The sequence below is a fragment of the Podarcis melisellensis genome, assembly GCF_964234715.1.
Source record: "Podarcis melisellensis genome assembly, chromosome: 11".
In the NCBI taxonomy this organism is placed as follows: domain Eukaryota; kingdom Metazoa; phylum Chordata; class Lepidosauria; order Squamata; family Lacertidae; genus Podarcis; species Podarcis melisellensis.
This window is the reverse complement of record NC_138543.1, coordinates 52,553,011-52,576,153: the sequence shown is the minus strand read 5'-3', so window position 1 is coordinate 52,576,153 and position 23,143 is coordinate 52,553,011. Positions and strand designations below refer to the sequence as shown.

The 23,143-nt window shown below is 46.8% G+C and overlaps 1 protein-coding gene across 4 annotated transcripts; it reads left to right on the top strand.

The window, feature by feature from the left end:
• Positions 1 to 109: 109 nt before the first annotated feature.
• On the top strand, positions 110 to 16,633 carry SKA1 (spindle and kinetochore associated complex subunit 1). Of its 4 annotated transcripts, none has more exons than XM_081930017.1 (7): positions 110 to 248; positions 2,069 to 2,164; positions 3,745 to 3,869; positions 8,328 to 8,419; positions 9,871 to 10,008; positions 14,583 to 14,752; positions 16,050 to 16,632. In XM_081930017.1, the coding sequence occupies exons 1-7, from the start codon at positions 209 to 211 to the stop codon at positions 16,196 to 16,198; spliced, it is 810 nt and encodes a 269-aa protein (XP_081786143.1). In that variant the 5' UTR covers positions 110 to 208; the 3' UTR covers positions 16,199 to 16,632. The 4 variants fall into 4 exon arrangements, with proteins under 4 accessions (XP_081786143.1, XP_081786145.1, XP_081786146.1 ...); XM_081930018.1 differs by having other exon boundaries at positions 210 to 341; positions 16,050 to 16,633; XM_081930019.1 differs by lacking the exons at positions 14,583 to 14,752; positions 16,050 to 16,632 and adding an exon at positions 11,207 to 11,516.
• Positions 16,634 to 23,143: the final 6,510 nt, after the last annotated feature.

Sequence of the window (23,143 nt, the reverse complement as noted above, 5' to 3'; positions counted from 1 at the left end):
AGCCTTACTTGTTTCCTTAAGCTCTATGGCGGAAAAAGTTTTTTTTACCCCCCCCCCCCTGATTCGCCAGCGCCACCTGCCCGCGAGACTTTACTTGTTCTCGCGAGAGGCGTGGCGCGTCCAGCTGATTGCGCGGGCGGTTTGAATCCAGAGAGCCTCTAGCGGCGCTGCGGGAAGGAGGGTCTTCGCCTCTGCGGCGGGCCTGGATATGGAGGGCAAGGAGGAGGCACCTCTGGAGCTGAATGACGGTGAGGCAGAGGCTTAATGCGGGCAAAGGGGCCGGAGCTCAGTGGTAGGGCTGCTTTGCGTGCAGGATAGGGTTCGAGCCCCAGCACCTTCAGGTAGGACGGGGAGAATACATGGGTCTTTCCCGGAGGCCTGTTGTAAATGAACACATGCTTTACTTTATTTTGGATACGATAATCTTTTAGTGATGTATGGAAGTGAGAGCTGGACGCCTGGACCATAAGAAGGCTGATCGCCGAAGAATTGATGCTTTTGAATTCTGGTGCTGGAAGAGACTCTTGAGAGTCCCATGGACTGCAAGAAGATCAAACCTCTCCATTCTGAAGGAAATCAGCCCTGAGTGCTCTCACTGGAAGGACGGATCGTGAAGCTGAGGCTCCAATACTTTGGCCACCTCATGAGAAGAGAAGACTCCCTGGAAAAGACCCTGATGTTGGGAAAGATGGAGGGCACAAGGAGAAGGGACGACAGAGGACGAGATGGTTGGATAGTGTTCGCGAAGCTACCAGCATGAGTTTGACCAAACTGCGGGAGGCAGTGGAAGACAGGAGTGCCTGGCGTGCTCTGGTCCATGGGGTCACGAAGAGTCAGACACGTCTAAACAACAACAACATGATAATCTTTATTTTCATTGTCCCATACAGAACAACGAAATTGAAAAAATCTACACCAGACATTCAAAAACCAACAAGCCAGCTATCCCTGCCAGTTAGCCCCTAAAAACTCTGATACCCCATAATTAAATACAATATACTCACATAAAGACTACCTTCCACTGTGTTTAAAACCAAAATCGCATTTGGATAGAAACTGTTCCTCAGGCGGCTAGTCCTAATCTTTATAACCCTGTATCTTCTTCCAGAAGGCAGAAGCTGAAAGAGATCATTTCTGGGGTGTGTACTATCCTGCACTATCTGCAGCTTTCTTATGGCACCTGGAAGCATAGATTTGATCCAAGCTGGGATAAAAAATTATCCAGCACTTGTTTGGAAACAACAACAACCCACCCCTCAAAATCGATTGCAAAAAAAAACCAAAATCAAGACAAATTCACAACATGCAGGAGCTAAATCGCTCAACTTTTCTAATCACCTGGGTTAGGCTTGTCTGAACAGGAATGTTCTTGGCAGGCACCCAAAAGGGTATGACAAAAGATCTAGTAACACTATTAAAAAAGAGGAGGGTAGCAGGTCTCTGCCACCATCCCTGCTAGCCAAGAAGATCTGGGATGGCTGAATAACTTAACCAAGAACATGAACAGAACAAGTTGCCCTATTCCGAGTCAGTCCATCTAGCTCATATAGCCCACATTGGTTGGCAGCCGCCTTTTGGGTTTTCAGTCAGGGAGCCCTTGCCAAGGGATGCCAGAGGTTCAGTTTGGGAACCTTTTGCATGCAAGGCAGAGTGCCCTAACCACTGAGCCCAAATAATGGTACAGTGTTACTTCGGGTTAAGAATTTAATTCGTTCTGAAGGTCCATTCTTAACTTGAAATGAGGTACCACTTTAGCTGATGGGGCCTCCCGCTGCCGCTGCTGTGCGATTTCTGTTCTCATCTTGAAGTAAAGTTCTTAACCCAAGGTACTATTTCTGGGTTAGCGGAGTCTGTAACCTGAAGCGTCTGTAATCCAAGGTACCACTGTATTATAATGCTTTAATTTAGGGAATGCAGTCAAGTTGTTTCTGATACATGCTGATTTGCTTTAATGTTGTGTACCTTAAAAGAAAGGGAGGGGGAGAATTGTCCTGCCCCCCCCCCGAATAAAAACTGCTAATTGTGGTGGCCTTTAGAATTAACTATTACTCTTTTTTTTTTGTTTCAGAAAAATATAATTTGACTTCAGATTTTAACGACTTATGTTCTCACATGAACACAAAGATTTCAAATATCAAAAAGTCACTTCAGCTGAGAAAAATAGGTAAGGTGGTTTAATGTTTCCTGGGCATGTGTGTTGACGGGCTGAGTTTGTGAGATGGATTCAGCAAAAGATGTATGAAAGTTTGAGATGCACGTAAGAGACATAACCCTATTGAGCTGGACTAAATGTCTTTCAAGCCTGGCATCCTCTAGGTTTGAATAGTTTTTTGTTTTGTTTTTAAATAAACACATGGAATGTGGTTTGCCAATTACATGCCTGCATAATTTCATGCCTGCATAATTTTGAGAACATTTTCCAAAGTCCGTTTTTCATCTGTGGCTGTTTCCTCTTACGCTGTGCAGGAGTTCTCACCAATCCAGATGTTCGGTTTTACAAGCATGTCTTCTGTGTCCTATGCTCTTTCTTAGCAAGATACAAAAGGAAGAAAAACATGCAGCTGTGTCTCAAAGCCTTTAACAATAGAGGTTGTGCCCTTGATCGCTGCTGTGCCTGCCCGTCTCCTGTGCTGCTGGAGTGCACATTTAGCCAGGCAATTTGTGGATTTTTTGGGGGTCGTCATCGTCTTTTTTTTAAGGAGGAAAAAGGAACTGTGTTGCTGGGTGCGATCTCCTCCACAGCAAGGCTGTCCTCCACTTCATTTTGTAGGATGTTGTAGCCATAAGGTTGCATACCAGTTTGATGCTTTCAGCAGAAAGGATATATAGAAACAGGGTTTCTACTAGGCACTAGTGCTTTGGTGCCGCTTTGGAATTTGAAGGCCCTGTGCAGACATCTGGCTGGCCACTGGAACAGATGAGGCCTCTGACCTGATTCAGAAGGGCTCTTCTTAGGTTTTTATGGCTATTCTGAACTGACCTCCTATTGGTAGGCCTTATGCCCGCTTAATTATTTGCTAAACTTTAAATAAGGTGTTACCGTATTTTTCGCTCTATAACACGCACCCGACCATAACACGCACGTAGTTTTTAGAGGAGGAAAATCTGTAGGCATGCCACCTGTAGGCATTCCCTCCATAACACGCACAGACATTTCCTCTTACTTTCTAGGAGGAAAAAAGTGAGTGTTATGGTGCAAAAAATACGGTAATTATTTAATCGTTAGCTTTATGCTGTAGGGATTTTTTGATTTTATTTTGGTTGCTTTACCGGTGTCGTGTTTATGCTATTTCTTTTTCGCGAACCACTTTGAGCACAATGTTTTTAAGGAAAATGCTGTCTGTAAACGGATTAAACTGACAATAAGAAGTGACTTGTGGATGTATTTGCCAGAGGCTGAAGCGAGGTTGGGGTACTCTTGGGAATCATAGTATTGCAGAGTTGGAAAGGACCCCAGGGGTCATCCGGTCTAACCCCCCTGCAAGGCAGGAATCTCAGCTAAAGCATCCGTGACAGATGACCATCCAACCTCTGCTTAAAAACCTCCAAGGAAGGAGAGTCCACAACCTCCTGAGAGAAGGGTAGTTGTCGTGGTGTGGAATTTTAGGAGGTGACAGAGCAGGAACGAAGGGAATTTCTGGTGGTGACAAGGGGAAAGAGAAGTATGTATTTAACCTACAATGGATTTTCCTGTGGGAAGTTCCTCTCTTTCCATGTCAATGACTTGCCTTCCTTATTTGTCAGACCAGGAACCATCTTTGAAGACGGTGCTTAGCAAGATAATTCATGAGGTATCTCTTTTAAACAACATCCTCAATAAACTGGAGACAGAAGTCAACCATCAGGAGAACCAGCAGAGTCAACTCAAGGTAATCAATGCTCGAAGGGGACTTTTGTTTAAATGGGGGCATCTCTCCAGCGTTGTAAATGAGGATCCACTGGTGCTTATTTGAGATGTTTCCATGCTTGTGTAAATTAGTTTGCATAAACAAGGTGGGAAAACTTGTCATATATATATATATATATATATGTACATATATGTATACATACATATCTATATCATCTATCTATCTATCTATCATCTATCTATCTACACACACACACACACACACACACACACACACACACAATATTTCTGTTTTACAATTTAAAATACTCATTTAAACATCTATAAAATACCAATGACTTCCATTCTTCTTTTTCCATGGTTCATTTTGCATATCTTAAATCCCTGCATACTTTACATAAACTAAACCATTCAGTTTTTCATTATTACATCCATCGCTGTTGAATTTATCTTAACGCTGCCAACGTTTTCAAGTGTACACAATCCCCCAATAAACATTTTCCAATCTTCTCTAAACGTATCTTCTCTTCTTGTTCTCTTTTTCTATATGTTAGGTCTACAAGCTGTGCGTATTCCGTCAGCTTGCCATTCTTCTTTAGACGGGAACCTTGCTCGTTTTCCATTTCTGGGCTAACAAAACACGGGCTGCGGTAGTTATACATAAATAACCTTTTTTCACACCTGAGAGTTTCAGTCTGAATTATCCCCAACAAGGTGGGGAAACCTGTTGAGCTTTGGGAGGGGAGTACGTAAGGTGATGTGTGAGGAAGAGCATAGAAGGACTCGGTGAACAGGACTGAGGAGCTGGCTCTTTGAAGGCCCTGGGCACCTGTGGAGAGCAAAAGGCCCCCTTCCTGAAACACAGTAGCCTCAGGGACATGGCTTATGGCAGAGCATCTGTCCCAGGTTCAAATCCTGGTGTCACTAGGTGGGCCTAGGATATGTTCCCTGCCTGTAATCTTGGAGAGTCGCTGTCACTCACTGCAGACCAGGGGTGGGGTAACCATTTTGGCCCGGGGGCCCATATCTTTTTCTGGCCGCACCTCTACAGGCAAACCTTGGCTGGTGGCTGGGCCAACCCACCTGTCAAAGTCTGTTGTACAAAGCTTCCCAAGCAGAGCCAGGGTGGTGTAGTGGTTAAGAGTGGTAGTCTCGTAATCTGGTGAACCGGGTTCATAGAATCATAGAGTTGGAAGAGACCACAAGGGCCATCGAGTCCAACCCCCTGCCAAGCAGGAAACACCATCAGAGCACTCCTAACATATGGTTGTCAAGACTCTGCTTAAAGACCTCCAAAGAAGGAGACTCCACCACACTCCTTGGCAGCAAATTCCACTGTCCAACAGCTCTTACTGTCAGGAAGTTCTTCCTAATGTTTAGGTGGAATCTTCTTTCTTGTAGTTTGGATCCATTGCTCCATGTCCGCTTCTCTGGAGCAGCAGAAAACAACCTTTCTCCCTCCTCTATGTGACATCCTTTTATATATTTGAACATGGCTATCATATCACCCCTTAACCTCCTCTTCTCCAGGTTCACTTCCCCACTCACTTCCCCATTACGAGACCGGTGGACTCGTAATCTGGTGACCTGGGTTCGATTCCCCGCTCCTCCACATGCAGCTGCTGGGTGACCATGGGCTAGTCACACTTCTCTGAAGTCTCTCAGCCCCACTCACCTCACAGAGTGTTTGTTGTGGGGGAGGAAGGGAAAGGAGAATGTTAGCCGCTTTGAGACTCCTTAGGGTAGTGATAAAGCGGGATATCAAATACAAACTCTTCTTCTTCATCTAACAGCTGGTTTGTTGTGGGTGCTTGGGAACCACAGCACACAGGGCTTTGCTGCTCCCATAGTGCCAAGTGGTTTGGGGGTTTTCTCCTTCATTTTAGCAGCGGTTTTCAGTGCAAGCCGTTTGGTGCAACTGAAGCAAGCCATGCTTCCACTCCACGCACTGAACTGATAAGCATCTTATACTACCAGGGAGGCAGGGGATTGTTCGTAAAATCCTGGTGCCTGTTCCTTTATTATTATATTTTATTTTATAACCTGCCCTTCACCTTGAAATCCCAGGGTGGCTTACAGCAGTTTAAAATGTTGCTTAAAATGCTAGAACGGTAAGTGTAAGCATCCATTTTTCATTTCCTTCATAGCCCATCAGATACGATCAACTTGAACGATCTGATAGGCACTTGCCCTGCAAAGAGATGCTGTTGTGTGCTGTCAGTTGTGTTTTCTCTCTTTGTCTAAGAAAAACATGCTTTCTTCACATTTGTTTAAAAATAAAACTGGGGAGGAGGGGGGGCTGCCCCAGCTAACTGGAAACAGGCACTGGAAAAACAGGCTGTGGTTCACAACCAAGTGGCCCATGGATGGATTTCCAATGTTATTTATTTTTTAGTAAGTGGGTAGTTTCATTTTTTATTTTTTAAAAAGTGGATGGTATTCTGTGTTAAAAATGTGTGCAGCCAAAAAAGCCGTTTCTAGGTCTGCTTCTGTAGTCTTTAAAACATTCCTGTGCCAAAGGATGTGCCCAGAAAGCTTTATGACTGAAGTGTGGTGCTTTGAACATTAAATATTATTGAGGTAATTCAGGATCGTTTTATCAAATTAGGCCTACCTAATGGTGAACTGAACACCATGATGTGAGGGCCAGATATGGCCCTCCACATCCCTTGAAACTCTCTAGCGTTTGTGTGACATCAGGTGTGTGACATCATACTGGGTTCATAAGGAAAGGGTTAACTAATTGTAAAAATGACTAACCTATTGGAACCCAAGGGGAGGAGTTAGAGTTGTTAAGAAGTCAGTCTGGAGTGAGAGAAGAGAGAGGGAGGATAAATCTGTGGGCTGGGCTAGTCTGATGTGAGAGAAACTGTTAAATTGAGATAATCCGTCAGAAGCTATTAGGAAGGTATAGGCCAGTAAAGAAACTAAGGATAAGAAACTGACAAGAAAATTAACTGAGAAACCATACTTGTTAATGCTTACAAAATAAACTTGTTTATTTGATTAAATTTTAACAACTGTCTGAACTCAGTGTGTACCCGAGAGTAACGGGTTGGTGGCAGCGGGGAAGCGAACACAGTGGTGGCACAGGGATCAATAGACCGTCAAACGTCCAGGGACCCTGTGTGATTGCCGCACTCTCCCTCACGGGCTCTGCTTTGCACCCCGGATCCTTTCCCCTGGCTGGAATTCTTGCTTGCCTTGATGGCGGATAGAGGAGCACGTAGAAACTAGGCTTAAAAGGTAAAATTTACATGTGTGGCTCCGCCACATTTTCCTCTGGCCCCGCCCACTGCTGGCACATGGCTCTCGGAAGGTTGCCCTAATAGGAATATGGCCCCCCAGGCGGAAAATAGTTTCCCACCTCCAGGTGAAGCTTTCCTCTTAGCGCTGGGTACATCAACCCTATGTGTGGCTTGATACATGCAAGCACAGCAGGCTGAAATGATATGAGGATTTATTTTCCCTTGTACGCGCTTTCTTTAGAAAGCTCGTTTTTGAATTTCAGGCTGCAAAAAGAGCTAATCAGAGAGAGAATCCACTCCAGAACCACTCAAAAGGCATATGGGAATCATTCAGAGTCTTTCACTCACAGCATGGTTAAATTAATTTAAAGCACGAGTCACAAAGATATTTCACTAAACTTGGCCTTAGCCAAGATTGCGTTTCCGAACTGTGCCGTTGGAATACTGATAACCGTGGAAGATTCTTGGTGTTCTCTCAAATCTGAGGCGGTGCATATGAAAGCAGAATACCTCAGGGGACAGCGAACCCTAGATTTTGTATCGCCTGCTGTGTAAGGATCCGAGAAAGGGGATTTCTCATGAGGCTGTGTTTAGAAATTTTTCCAGGATGACAGATCCTGACAGGATTATTTGCTGCTCAGTGTTGATGCAGTGGTAGCCGAGAAGATAGATGTTTACAAAATCTGTTGCCACGGTGAGGCGTTCCCTTGGAGGGGGGGTTGCTTGAAAGATGCAAAGTTTTTCGATCTGTGGTCCAGCTCGTGCTATACATCTTTTGTTTGTTGAACCCAACCTCACAGGGATTACATTTCCCCTCTTTGTTTAATGACCTGTATTACCATATTCATTAAAGCTGTGTGACCATCCTGATATTTTACAAACAAGTTTTAATAACATGCAAAAATATTCAAATCATTAAAAATAATGAGAACCCTAGTACAGTGGATGCTCGGGTTGCGAACGTGATCCATGCAGGATGCACGTTCGCAACCTGCATCTGTGCACGCATGGGTTGCGATTCGGCACTTATGCGCAAAGCACGATTTAGCGCTTCTGTGCATGTGCGACCGCCGAAACCTGGAAGTAACCCGTTCCAGTACTTCCAGGTTTCGGCAGTCCGCAACCCCAAAAAATGGGTATGACTGTAATTGAGGCTCACGAGGGGTCAGGGTTCCCTTTTCATAAAAGCAAAAAATCCCAAACCTTTCCTCTTGACATCCATCAAACTCCAGGAGCTCCAGGAAACGATTGAGAGGTACTACAATGAAGCTCAGCATCTTGAGGAAAACATGCCTATTCACCTGCCCAGAGCAATCCCAAGCAGGTAGGTTTCCTGCCGCCAAGGCAGGTTTCGCAGTTCTTTAAGCAGAGGCCATCAATACTTTGGGATTCGGCCGTGTGCTCTTCCAGCGATGTTCAGTATTAATGGTCGAAGCAGACATTTTAGAAGATACACTTGACAGCAGCCCCCAAAGCAGTTAGAAACAGGAAAGGAAAAATCCTCCATCACTCAGAGACTAGTTAAGGATTTGGGATGTGACATGCATATATGATTAAAATCACAAATATAATTAGAAAAGGTAGATGAGGGCAGAACAGCTTTGTTGAAAAGCAGCCTCTCTGCTTTTGTTACATACCGAATAAGGTCTGGGGTAAAATACAGTTTATTGGAGATTTTGTGAAACCGAAGAGATTATAACCCATCTGAAAAACAATTGATGTGTTCAGAAATAAAGTATGATATCAAAATGATGTTCCTATTGGTTGAACTGGTTTTTAATGTGACTTAATGTATTAGTAGTAAAAAGGATTGCTAGATGAATTGCCTCTTACTTTTGCAAATTTTAATATACCCAAACTATCCCAGAGTATATCTTAGACCTAGGCATGAGAACATGACTTTTCTTCATTCATACCATTTGTGCAGTTCCTTGACTTCAAAATAGAAATTCTCGAGTATGAACACCTGAGGGTGGGGTTTATTATGTTAGGTCATGGACTCAAAGATGTGCAGCCAAGCTGGTGCCAAACGCATTGCTCTGCTTTCCTTTGGACCACACCAGTGAGGCCGGTCTTGCCATCTGGGCAGCCCAGGACCTCCTTACGCACTGCCCAGGCTTGCTCCCCAGGGAGGTCACTTTGGTGCTGCTAATGCAGCAAAAACAATGCAGGAGGCAGCAGTTATAAGTTACCGGTGTCTGCAGCCACAGCAGACGCTGCGATTCTGTGGGTTTGACTTCACCCACGGAGGTGCACGCCATTGTCTTTTGAGACAGATGGATGCCACCCAGCTTGCAGTCTAGCCACATCTGCAAGGCACCCTGATCTAAACCACAGTTAAGCATCAAATCTTGTTGAGCTAACCATGTTTAAGGGAGTTTTCCCAGCACTCTGCCAAGTGCCACTACGTGCCCTCTGGACTCTGTTTGGCAGCCAAAAACCCTTATTTTGTAGTGGCATCTGAATCAGATGGGTGCTATCCCTGGTTCAGCTTTCTGTTGTTCATTTTAATGTTTTCTTAGGCCACTGGCACTTTATTCTGTATTTTCCCCTCCCCATCTCTCTCTCAAAAAAGTCATGTCTTGAACAGCTCTGCCATGAAAAATTGGCAGGAGGAAAGGAAGCAGCGCATTTTGTTGTATCTGCCGCCTCCGTCAGGGTAGATGAACTATAACTTATCTGAAGTGGCAAAGAGAGGGAACTTGTCAAGGGTGCTTGTAGCTTCCTGCGTGATAAGCTTTCCGTTGTCGGCTCTGCCTCCCACTTCCTCTGTAGCACTCAGGGCATCACGGTGAAGGATGAAGCACAGTGCAAAGATGCTGAGGTTGCCGGTGGGAAGAAGCCAGCAAAAGAGTCCAGATGCATCAAACAAGCAGCCTTGTTAACGGAAGAGGAGTTTGAAAGCATCCCTGCGTAAGTAAGCAGTCCCCACCCTTAACCGGAGAAAAGAGTAGCCAAGTTTTACCTGCCAGAGAAAAAGGGACGCGGGTGGCGCTGTGGGTTAAACCACAGAGCCTAGGACTTGCCGATCAGAAGGTCAGTGGTTTGATTCCCCGCGACGGGGTGAGCTCCTGTTGCTCAGTCCCTGCTCCTGCCAACCTAGCAGTTCGAAAGCACGTCAAAGTGCAAGTAGATAAATAGGAACCGCTCTGGCGGGAAGGTAAACGGCGTTTCCGTGCGCTGCTCTGGTTCGCCAGAAGCGGCTTAGTCGTGCTGGCCACATGACCTGGAAGCTGTACGCCGTCTCCCTCGGCCAATAAAGCAAGATGAGCGCCGCAACCCCAGAGTCGGCCACGACTGGACCTAACGGTCAGGGGTCCCTTTACCTTTTTTACCTGCCAGAGAGTAGCGGTTGCCAGCCTCTTCAGGCCTGTGGGCACATTTGAATTTCTGAAGGAGCACCCCATCTGCCCCCCCTCCCTTGGATCTGCCCATCTCCCAAGAGACAGAAAGTCTGTTCCCACACATGTTGCTTTTCCATGGGATCTGGGCAAAGCACTGAGCATCACTCTTCCAACGTCCTCCTTCAGCACTACAGGGGAGAAAATATTTTAACCACCCTTGCCTCCTCAAGACAAAGAGAGCAGTCATCCATAAGTGGATTACAAGTGTGTGTAAAAATAATAATAATAAAAAATATTGGGAAATCACAAATTCGTTATATATATGTATGGTGCTGATATCCCCAGTGTCGCAGGTTTGATCCCTGTGTGGCACAGCTGCATATTCCTGCTTTGCAGGGGGTTGTAACAGATGATCCACTGGGTGGATCTACAATTTTATGACTGTATACAACGTAATCGGCAGCTGAACTCCTTTTTGTGTTTGGCTTTCTGTCTGGTGGCTCTTGGTTTTGTAACCTGAGCAGATGCTTCTCACAAAAGCGGCCCTAATTTATTCCGCATCTTCTTTGGCGTAATAGCGAGCTGAATGAAAAGTTAATGCAGTCGAGCTCCGGGGTCCTCTGTGTAATGAACAAATTGCACGGCGGCGTCTGACTCATCAGGACGAGGCAATTAATGAGACAGAATTAATCACGGCTCCCCTTTCAGAAAGTGCTGCTCCTTCTGCCTCCCCCCCAACCCCTCTGCCCTCTTCTCTTTTCATTTAGCAGGAATCACCCTCGTTTCTTCTGGTGCAGCCAAGTCAAGGACAGTGGAGCGTTAGATGCCTTCATGTCTCCCACGATTGTCGTTGCAATTTGCCGTGTCCATTCCAGGCTCCCTGGCATTCCTTTCCCTCCATTTCTGTCTGTCTTTGGGGGGGGGGTCCAGGTAGCCCCCCACCACTGCACATTCAAAGAACACATGAACGGGGGTTGAAAGGCCGCTTGAGCCTGCCACTGCTGACATGCCCCTCACCATTTATGGGTATGAGAAGTGGATCTGCAGACTTATGTATTATTGGATTCCTTACCCATGCTTTACCATGTGCTCCCAGGGCAGCTTACAACAATATAACAAAGGCAGTATTAAAACCATTTAAATACAATTACAATCTGAAAAATTAGGGAGGGTTTTTGTGTGTGTGTGTGTGTGTGTGTGTGTGTGTGTATCTATCTGTATTGTCCTTGTTGATGGTATGTTGTCATCTGGCTGTCTCGGGAGACAATGGAAGAGTGTGCCTTTGGAGGTGAAGTCAAACTTGGGGAGTTACAGCGCCTGCTGTGGCTGTAGAGACCAATATAGGAGAGACATGTTTTGTTGCAGCTGGGGCACATGAAGGCATCCAGTTTTGCTGCTGAAGGTGCGCATGGTGTTTTTTCTTTCTGTGCTCTTACCAGCAGTCATTCTTCCTCTGTTCACTGCTGTGGATGCATGGCCTGGGTAAAAGCGTAAGGGTAGCACAGCCCCTCCATTGGACGATTTTTTAAAAGTTATTTTTATCTATTTATTTAAATTTCTCACGTGGAGAAGCCACACGAAGGAGGGCTTTGGTTGATGGTAGTAGGGTCCAGCTCAGTTTATATGGGGAGAGGTGGTCCTTGAGGTATTGCAGTCCTGAGCTGCTTAAGGCTTTGTGGGTCAAAACCAGCACTTTGAACTGGGCCCGGAAACTTCCGTATTTTTCGCTCTATATGACGCACTTTTCCCCCTCCAAAAATGAAGGGGAAATGTGTGGGCGTCCCATGGAGCGAATGCAGGCTTTCACTGAAGCCTGGAGAGCGAGAGGGGTTGGTGCGCACCGACCCCTCTCGCTCTCCAGGCTTCAGGAAGCTATCCGCAAGCCTTCTGAGCGCAGTGGGAGTGCCCGCCACACTCCGAAGGCTTGTGGATAGCAGCCTGCTTCCCGAAGTCCGGGGAGCACACAGTTCCCTCTGGGCTCCGAAGGCTTGCGGATAGCAGCCTGTTCTGGGGGCTGGGGTCGGGGGAAGCTCGGGCTTCCCCCCCCCCCCAGCCCCGTGCCTGGGGAAAAAAAATAATTTCCCCCCCTCTTTATTTCCCCCCCAAAAAACCTAGGTGCGCCCTATGGGCTGGTGCGCCCTATAGAGTGAAAAATACGGTAATTAGCAGCTAGTGCAATTGGCATTTTCTGCTCAAACCATCTTGCCTCCGTAAGCAACCTGGCTGCCGAATTCTGCACCAGCTGAAGTTTCTAAACCATCTTCAGAGGCAGCACATGTATAATGTGTTGCAGTAATCTAACCTTGGCTTACCCCTATGGAGTAACATTTCAATGGCCCTTCTTGAAGTTAGCCCTGTTCAGAATGCCTTCTAAGCCCAGGGGTGCAATGACAATTCACTGTTTTGAGGAGAAGTGAAAAACTGAATGTATGTCTTGAAGAACGATTTGTTTTCCTTACCCAAAGGCCTAAATGGGGAAGAACCGCCTTTCTGCCACCCAGAATTTTCCCACCCTCTTCATATTTCTAATGTGCTTCCAAGAGAGAGAATCTGTGTTTGTTCTTTTCTTGTATGGCTTTCTCTTTTGAGCAGGTACGATGAGGCAAATCTCGCTCTCCTGTCCTGTGTACAATTCCCTGGAGAGCAATATTGTGTTTACAGGACTCTGTTAAAACTTGGACCTTATTAGCTATTTAACGCACATCCATTTTTACTGTCCTTATTATGTGTTAGACCTCCATGTTTCCAGCCGGAATCAAGAGCTTATTATACCCTGCTAAACTGCACAGAATATATCACCTCCCTCTTAAAGTTTTTAGCACCTGCTTTTTCAATAATCTCTATTTTTCATCTTCTCCCACTTCTTTTAGCCTGAGTACATGTGTGCTTTCTCTTCCTTGCCATAGGCATGTCTTGGTCTCTTGCATTCTCATATATCAACTCCCAAGTTTTTGCCCTTCCCCCCCCCCCCCTCTGCGTGGGTGGGTGGAGCTTTTCTCATCTATTAGCTTGCTGTCCTTCTACTTTAGCAATGCTTGAAATGTGAGGTTCCCCCATCTTGAGTTTTCTCCAGGCAGCTGCCGGCCAATCTCCTTTTGATTAAATTCCAGAGCTGGGAAAGGAGAACATGGGGAAGGGAGAGCAAAATAATATGGAGATCTGGTTTAATGTACTTTGCACGTGACTTGATTCTATGGGACGCAGGAATGGACTTTCTGGTTCCTAGGGCAAGCTTCTTTCTGTGTTACTGTGGCTTTGCCTATAGATGGACGCACATGCACCCGTGTATGCATCTTGGACACCTGTTTTGGGGGGTCTTGAGCATGGGGCAAGTCACACTTAGACCGGTGACCAGTCAAGAGATCAAGGCCCCGTCTGCACTATCGCTTTAGAAGCAGTGCCATACCACTTTAAACACTATTGGCTTCCCTCAAAGAATCCTGGGGGCTGTATTTTTAAAAATGTTCTGAGCGCTCAGCTTCCAGGATTTCCAGGTAGGCCTGGGAGAGACCCCTGCCCCAAACCCTGGAGAGCTGCTGTCAATCAGTGTAGACAGAACTAGGCTAGGTGGACCCATTCGTCTCACTTGGGGAGCTTCCAGCGTTCCTGAAACTGAATCACACGCAGAGACTTAACCTTGGAAACGCTTGTAGGATCAGCTGCCTTGGGGAGGGGTGTACCTGGAAGAAGAGGGGGGAAATACCCAGGTGTGGTGCAGATCTAAGCTCATGCATACTTCTTGGGTGAAAGCTTTTCTACTGCAGGTATGCGGTCTGCTAATATAGAGCTGTGTGCACATATCTTTTGGGTCTTGGAGGGGTCAAACAATGACTATAGAGTTTTAAGCAATGTTTTCTCCCCCCCCCTTCAGCATGCTAGAATATTACTAAATGCTGCTTGAGGCAGAGGGGCAACCTTCCCTTTGCCACTGATCCAGGTGAAGCAGCCTTGTAGCTTCACACCTGACCATTGCTGCAGGTGTTCGTGCTTGCATTTTTGATAACGTGGGTTTCGTAGGCGAACGTGTGATCTCCCATTACGAATTTGATCCGAGAAAGGTGGGGACTCTGCAAGTTTGGGCATAATTCTGCTTGTTTCGTGCTGTGCCGTGTAAGGGGAACCTGTTTCCTTCCTTCCCCACAGGTACATGCGAGGCCGCCTGACGTACAACCAAGTCAATGCAGTCCTTCAGGAAATCAACAAGGCCGTGGTTAGCAAGTACAAGATCATGCACCAGTCGCCTAAGACAATGTCCGGCGCTGTGAGGAACCTCTTCTTCAGATTCAAGGAAGAAGAAACGAAGAATACAAAAGGTAGCTTTCACTCCTGAGTATGTGTTTGAACCATAGGTTCAGTCCCTGGCCTCCAGGTAGGTCTGGGAAAAGGACTCTTGCCTGAAACCCTCAAGAGCTGCTGCCAGTCAGTGTAGGGGTGGGCTGACAGGCCAATCTTGGATCATTGGGGTCCATGTTGGCCTGTAAGACCATTTCTTCCCTAAACCACACCCACCTGTTGATCAAGTGATCAGTGACATCAGCAATGGAATGGGGTTCATTCCTGCCACTTACTGCTTTGCCAGCAAGTTGCCTGTGATAACTGCTGGTGAAGCAAACCCAAGATTGCCCCCTTCGCTCATCAACAGCGTTCAGTCCTGCTGCCACCTGTCAGTCAACCTGATGTCATGTCAGATGATTGACAGCTGGGTGGGCCCATCCTGCTTGTATGCATAAAGGTAACGGGACCCCTGACCATTAGGTCCAGTCACGGACGACTCGGGTTGCAGCGCTCATCTTGCTTTATTGGCCGAGGGAGCCGGTGTACAGCTTCCGGGTCATGTGGCCAGCATGACTAAGCCGCCTCTGGCGAACCAGAGCAGCGCACAGAAACACCATTTACCTTCCCACCAGAGCGGTACCTATTTATCTACTTGCACTTTGACGTGCTTTCGAACTGATAGGATGGCAGGAGCGGGGACTGAGCAACGGGAGCTCACCCCATTGCGGGGATTCGAACTGCCGACCTTCTGATCGGCAAGTCCTAGGCTCTGTGGTTTAACCCACAGCGCCACCCACGTCCCATGTATTGGGGGCCAAATACTGTATCTATCACTGATAGTTCCTCCCCACCCCTTCCAAATTGAATGTTTTTAATTTTTGTAAACTGCTCTGAGATTCATTTGGATTGGCAAGGGGTATAAAATAAACACGCACCTTGGAATTCGGACGGAATCCGTTCCAGAAGTCCGTTCGACTTCCAAAATGGTCGAAAACCAAAGTGCGGCTTCTGATTGGCTGCAGGAAGCTCCTTCAGCCAATCGGAAGCTGTGGAAGCCCCATCGGACGTTCGGCTTCCAAAAATAGTTCACAAACCGGAACAGTGACTTCCGGGTTTGCAATGTTCGGGAACTAAGCTGTTTGACTTCCAAAGTACAGTACTACTGTACATATTTAAAAGATTTCTTACTCACCCGCCATCTCTGAGTGGGAACAACCATCCTTTTTTTTTAGAAAAAAGAAAAAAGTAAAACCAATCCAAGGAAAAGTGGGACTGGAATTAAACGAAAGGGAAAGTACTCTCTACCAGGATGAAACACGAATTGTGTCTCTGCAGGCCAGTTCTTCATCGTGGAGGCCGACGTAGAAGAATTTACACAGCTCAAGGCAGACAAGCGTTTCCACAGCATCCTGACCATATTGCGACATTGCCAGAGACTGCGAGAGATCCGTGGCTCGCGCCTGGTCCGTTACGCCATCTGCTGAGATGCTGTCAGGGTGTTTGAGGCTTGCGGTGGGAGGCCCGCCCTTGCCCCGCTCCTCAGAACTGTGCCGCAAAACAGAATCCTTCCTTCGTTTAGAGTTTTACATGGCAAAGCTGTTTCTTTTCTCCTCTTTCTTCCTACCCTCTTTATTGTTGGAGAAAGTGGGTTTCATTTGCATCCGTAAAATACAATATCTATAATTTTAATCTTTCTGCAAAGGTATGAAGCTATACGTCCTACGAGTGCGATTCCCACCCACCTGGTTTTGGGGTTTCTACCTGTTGAGCTTGATCTGCATTTTATAGCAAAGCAGAGGGCGAATGGGTTGAACCAAGAACTGCCTCTAAACCATTGTTCAAAGCTTGAGATTTGGAATTGCTGAAATGCCAATAAAGTGTTGAAAGCACTGGGTGAGTTGGAATCCTTGCTACCTTTCTTTGTCTCTGGGATGCTTCCTCAGTTAAAAAGGGTAAAGGGTCCAGTCGTGACCGACTCTGGGGTTGCGGCGCTCATCTCACTTTATTGGCCGAGGAAGCCGGCGTACAACTTCCGGGTCATGTGGCGAACCAGAGCAATGCATGGAAACGCTGTTTCCCTTCCCGCCGGAGTGGTACCTATTTATCTACTTGCACTTTGATGTGCTTTTGAACTGCTAGGTTGGCAGGAGCAGGGACCGAGGAACAAGAACTCACCCCATCTCGGGGATTTGAACTGCCAACCTTCTGATCGGCAAGTCCTAGGCTCTGTGGTTTAGACCACAGCGCCACCTGCATCCCATGCTTCCTCAATTACTACATCCCAAAGTGTAGGTGAACAAGCCATTGTTGGAGGTGTGCCGCTGAACACAAAGCCTGGGTGTATGTTTTTGAGTAGAGTGTGATGGGAGGTCCCTCTGGTGGAGTCCCATATTGAAGCATCGGCACACATCTGAAAGACACGGGCACGCTATAAGGAGAGTCAGCGAAAGCAGAGTTGTGTAGGAATTGTAGCATCAAGTATTTTATTATTTACAGCAGAAACAAATAAAACATGGCATTCTGTGTGAGCTCTTTCTCACACACATCCTCTCTAGCTTTCTAGCTAGACAGGGAACAAAGAGTGGAAGATTATCAGCTTGACTTCCACTTACACACACAATCTTAAGAAATGAAAACATCCGATCATGTGACCCTCTGCAATAGTGGCAGTGAAAATACTGACAGAGTGAACAGTAGGGCATTCTGTTTATCAGGGGATCCCACCAGGTCGGAGCTCACCTGGGTTGTTTGTTGTTGTTTAGTCGTTTAGTTGTGTCCGACTCTTCGTGACCCCATGGACCAGAGCACGCCAGGCACTCCTGTCTTCCACTGCCTCCCGCAGTTTGGTCAAACTCATGCTGGTAGCTTCGAGAACACCGTCCAACCATTTCGTCCTCCATCGTCCCCTTCTCCTTGTGCCCTCCATCTTTCCCAACATCAGGGTCTTTTACAGGGAGTCCTCTTATGAGGTGGCCAAAGTATTGGAGCCTCAGCTTTAGGATCTGTCCTTCCAGTGAGCACTCAGGGCTGATTTCCTTCAGAATGGAGAGGTTTGATCTTCTTGCACTCCATGGGAATCTCAAGAGTCTCCTCCAGCACCATAATTCAAAAGCATCCATTCTTCGGCGATCAGCCTTCTTGATGGTCCAGCTCTCACTTCCATACATCACTTCTGGGAAAACCATAGCTTTAACTATACGGAGCTTTGTTGGCAAGGTGATGTCTCTGCTTTTTTGGTTGCTGCCATTCAGGAAAGATAGCAAACTGTAACCAGACCAAAAGAGGGCAGTAAGAGGCATGGAAATGTCCTGTGAGCAAACGTTGGAGCTGTGTAGGCCTATGTTCACAAGTTCCACTTTTTATTGACACCTCCACAATACCGCCTCTCATTTCCACCAAATCTCCACTCAAAGTCCATCTTTGATGGGGCCACGGTGATCATCTAGTCTCGCCTGCAATGCAGGAATCTTTTGTCCAACGCGGGGCTTGAACCCATGGCCCTGAAATTAAGAGTCCCATGCTCTACTGACTGAGCTATCATCAGGCAGTTGGACTTGTAACACTGCAAAGGTGCAAAAACACAAAGCACCTTGCCTGTATTTTTCTTACATGTAGAGATCATAAGACAACTGCCTAAATCTCATTAGCATTGGTGTGGCTTCGCTCTGTTTAATTCCTATTGATTTCCGTGACGTTCTCAACCTGCTTAATACACTCTGGATTGCACCCAAATCTGAAGTCATTAAAAGTTTGCAAGAGTTCCGAGACACGTGTTTGAGAATATATGTTATCTTTAGCTATTTAAACCCCAGCTTATCCTCCTTAAGTATATCTCTGCCCAAGGTTTGTCCTGCAACCCGTTGGAATGTCAGGTGGATTAACAATATTGCATCCTTAGCATTTTGTTTTCGAGGGAATAAACTTGGTTGATCAGGATTTGGCCAGCTTGGTGGCTTGGTTTTTCACTAATCCTTGCTTAAATGGTTATGGAATGCAGGTGGTTTTTATAATGGGTGTGCCCGTTATAACGGTTTGGATGAATTAACCAGTGTTTAAATTATATGAAAGGTATTATTTTCAGGCCGATCAAAATTCTCTATTCTTAAACCTTTTGTGGTGTCTGTTGTTCAGGAAACTGAGGAATACTGTACTGTCAGGTCATTGGGTCCATCTAGCTCAGGTATTCTCTAAACGGGCTGCCAGTGGCTTCCCATGATTTCAGACAGAAGTCTTTCCCAGCCCTACCAGGCAATGCTCAAAATTGAACCTGAGACCTTCTGCATGCAAAGCAGGTGCACTGTGTGGTGATCACACAGGGCACCCGGACGTTTGATGGTCTATTGACCCTGTGCCACCACTGTAATTGCTTTCTTTGCTGCCACCACCCCGTATCTCACGGGGACACACTGAGTCCAGGCAGTTGCTAACATTAACAAATAATCAAGTTTATTTTTAAATGCAGGAATAAGCGTATGGTTTCAGTTTATTTTTCTCTTGTCAGTTTCTTAATCTTAGTTCCTAACAACTTCAAACTGATTATTCTAACTATCTATCTGACTGAACCTAACAATTCCTCTCACTCTCTCACAATGCAACTCGACCAACCCACTGCCTATTCCTCCCTCTTCCTTCTCCAACTCCCCAAACCTCAACTCTCAACTCCCAAACCTCAATTGACTTTCAAAACCTCCCACCCTAACTTTTACTCCCCCCCCCTTGCATTCTCACTGGCCCATCACATCACACTCATTTTAACCCTTTCCTTATGACCCACCTAGGAGGCAAACGCCACACTCTGCCACCCCAAAAATGGTAAGATTGCCAATTTGAGGATAAATTTCCCACATTGTGATAGTACCACACTCCCCCCCCCCCCCACAAGTGTAGTCTCCTTCAACTTTAATTCAGGTTCTAAAAGCATTTCTTGGGTCTCATAGTTTGATTATGTTATGACAGTCTTCTAACTGACAACCAGCCTAGGTAGCTATGTTTGACCACGAATTCAGTGCAGGTTGAGGGCGCAGAAGGGGGGACAGGTTCCATCCTCCACCAGTCCACTTGCTTTCTGTGCTAGCTACAGAGGAAGGAAAGTCTCCATGGATATCACAAGAAGGCCACAGAAATTAGCTCCTTCGCTGGACAACTTGTTGGAGGACCCTTTTTAAAAATTTACAACTTGTGTGGAGGGGCTTCACAGCCACCACAGAAACACAGGCTTCGATTCAGGATAGTTTTTTTTTTTTTTTTTAGAAAAAACAATAATTCTATTTTTGCAGGCTAGTGGTTTTGTTTGCAAGGCGTCACAGAAGTTGGTCAAGGACAGTAGCTCCCTGGTGGTGCATGTGCCAGTCCATGTAGAGCAAAGTGGAGAACCTCTTCCAGCCAGAAGGCTGTATTTTCCTTTGGGAATCCTGGCCAGGGGCAAAAGTGGGCAGAACAATGAAGAAGAAGAAGAATTCATTCCTCGCCCATCTGCTGGCTGGGTTTCCCTAGCCACTCTGGACAGCTCCCAACCGAATATTAAAAACATGATACAACATTAAACATTAAAAACTTCCCTAAACAGGGCTGCTTTGACATGTCTTCTAAAAGTCAGATAGTTGTTTATTTCCTTGAGATCTGAAGGGAGGTTGCTCTACAGGGAGGGCACTACTACCGAGAAGGCCCTCTGCTTGGTTCCCTGCAGTGTTCTTGCAGTGAGGGAACCGCCAGAAGACCCTCGGAGCTGGACCTCAGTGTCCGGGCAGAACGATGGGGGTGGAGACGCTCCTTTAGGTATACTGGACCCAAGGCTGTTTAGGGCTTTAAAGGTCAGCACCAACACTTTGAATTGTGCTTGGAAACATACTGGGAGCCAATGTAGGTCTTTCAGGACCGGTGTTATGTGGTTATGTAAATGTTACCTTTGCCACACCAGGCTGGGTTCTACATACCTACAGACCTCTCTGTTTTTCATTGCAGTGAGCAAGAGGTCAAGGACGGCCAGGCAGAAACACTCAAGGAGCATGTGATGCAGAACCAATGAGGGATGTGGCCTGAGAAAGGGAGGGCGGCACCAGAGAGCCCCCGATTCATAGATATAGATTCTACAGGCTTCCTCAACCTTGGCCCTCCAGATGTTTTGAGACTACAATTCCCATCATCCCTGACCACTGGTCCTGCTACCTAGGGATCATGGGAGTTGTAGGCCCAAAACATCTGGAGGGCCGAGGTTGAGGAAGCCTGATATAGATGATTTGGGGAAGTTTTTTCTGTTTGATGTGTCGCGGTGTTCTTTATTTTCTCTTGGAAGCCTCCCAGAGTGACTGGGGCAACCCAGTCGGATGGGCGTGGTAAAAAGAACAAATTATGATCATTATTATATTGATTTTTGAAAACACAGCTGTAAAAAATCAATAGGATGTACAGCTCGAAAAAAAGAGAATTATTATTATTATTATTATTATTATTATTATTATTATTATTATACTGAATAATAATATACTAATAATATAATAATATACTAATAATAATAATAACCCTAACGGTGATGGAGTGAAGTGCAAAGGTTGTTTGTGACATCTTCAAAATTAAGAAATAGGGAGTGATGGGTCAGAGTTTACATTCTAGTGGAATCGGGAGCAATCAGTTCTGCAGACAATTCTGACCTGGGCAAGATCCATGGTCAGGTTCCAAAAGGCAACTAAAAAGATTCCCTAAACAAGTTACCGTATTTTTCACCCTATAGGACGCACTTTTCCCCCTCCAAAAATGAAGGGGAAATGTGTGTGCGTCCTATGGGGGGAATGCAGGCTTTCGCTGAAGCCTGGAGAGCGAGAGGGGGCGGTGCGCACGGACCACTCTCACTCTCCAGGCTTCAGGAGAGCCGCAGCGCCAGTGCCACAAGGTCGGGGGACAGCGGGGAGGCGGAACGCCGCCATCCCGCTGTCTTCCGATGTGGTTTGGAGGCTGACGGCGGGGAGACGTGTGCTTCTCCCGGCCGCCAGCCCCGCAAGCTCCGGGGACAGCTGGGAGGCGCAGCACGTCCTCCCTCTGTCCCTGGACCTGATCTGCAGGTGGGCGACGGGGAGAAGAGCGCTTCTCCCCGCTGCCTGCCCCGCAAGCTCCGGGGACAGCTGGGAGGTGCAGCGCGTCCTCCCTCTGTCCCCGGACCTGATCGGCAGGCAGGCGGCGGGGAGAAGAGTGCTTCTCCCCGCTGCCGGCCCCACAAGCGCCTGGGGGGGGGGAATAAATTTTTTTTCTTTATTTCCCCCCCAAAAAACTTGGTGCGTCCTATGGGCCGGTGCGTCCTATGGGGCGAAAAATACGGTACATGGAAATTCCAGCCACTTCCTCGTCTGTCTGTTTAGTTTCATCACGTCTCCCGTGTAATTCTGGAGCAGCTATATTGCAGTCGAAGGCTGAACAGGGTAGATCTGAAAGGGCACAATGAAGGAATCTCAGTGGCTTAATTTCTGCCGTCCCCGCATCCTGCGCTGGGCCAAATAAGTGTTGAGGAGCTGCTGTTTCATAAAGACATGCCGTTCCAGTTTAAAAGATTGGTCGGCATAGCAGTCGATTGCTTGCGTGCCCCGTTTCCTGAACAGAAACCATGGCGCTAATCATTAATAGCGTTAGCTTAGCTCAGGGCCAGCACATCAGATTAACCTTTCTGGAAAGGCACAAGGGTTTCTTGGCTAGGAAGCCGTGTCCTGGGGAGAGGTAAAAGATCACTAAGCAGCCGTTGACTTGGGCCACGGAGCTGATACTCGTTTGTAGGAGAAAGGGATTGGACGTGAGTAGTGGAAAGAGGCTAGCACTTCTGGTATGTAGGGAAAGGTAAGGTATAAGAATAAAGGTAAAGGGATCCCTGACCATTAGGTCCAGTCGTGGTCGTCTCTGGGGTTGCGGCGCTCATCTCTCTTTATTGGCCGAGGGAGCCGGCGTACAGCTTCCGGGTCATGTGGCCAGCATGACTAAGCCGCTTCTGGCGAACCAGAGCAGCACACAGAAACAGCGTTTACCTTCCCACCAGAGTGGTACCTATTTATCTACTTGCACTTTGACATGCTTTCGAACTGCTAGGTTGGCAGGAGCTGGGACCGAGCAACGGGAGCTTAACCCACTGCACCACCCGCATCCCTGTAAGGTATAAGAATAAGAATAATTTATTATTTATACCCCACCCATCTGGCTGGGTTTCCCCAGCCACTCTGGGCAGCTTTTAACAGAATATTAAAATACAATAGTCTATTAAATATTAAAAGATTCCCTAAACAGGGCTGCCTTAAGATGTCTTCTAAAAATCTGGTAGTTGTTTTTCTCTTTGACATCTGATGGGAGGGCATTCCACAGGGCGAGCGCCACTACCGAGAAGGCCCTCTGCCTGGTTCCCTGTAACTTGGCTTCTCAAACCGAGGGAACTGCCAGAAGGCCCTCGGCGCTGGACC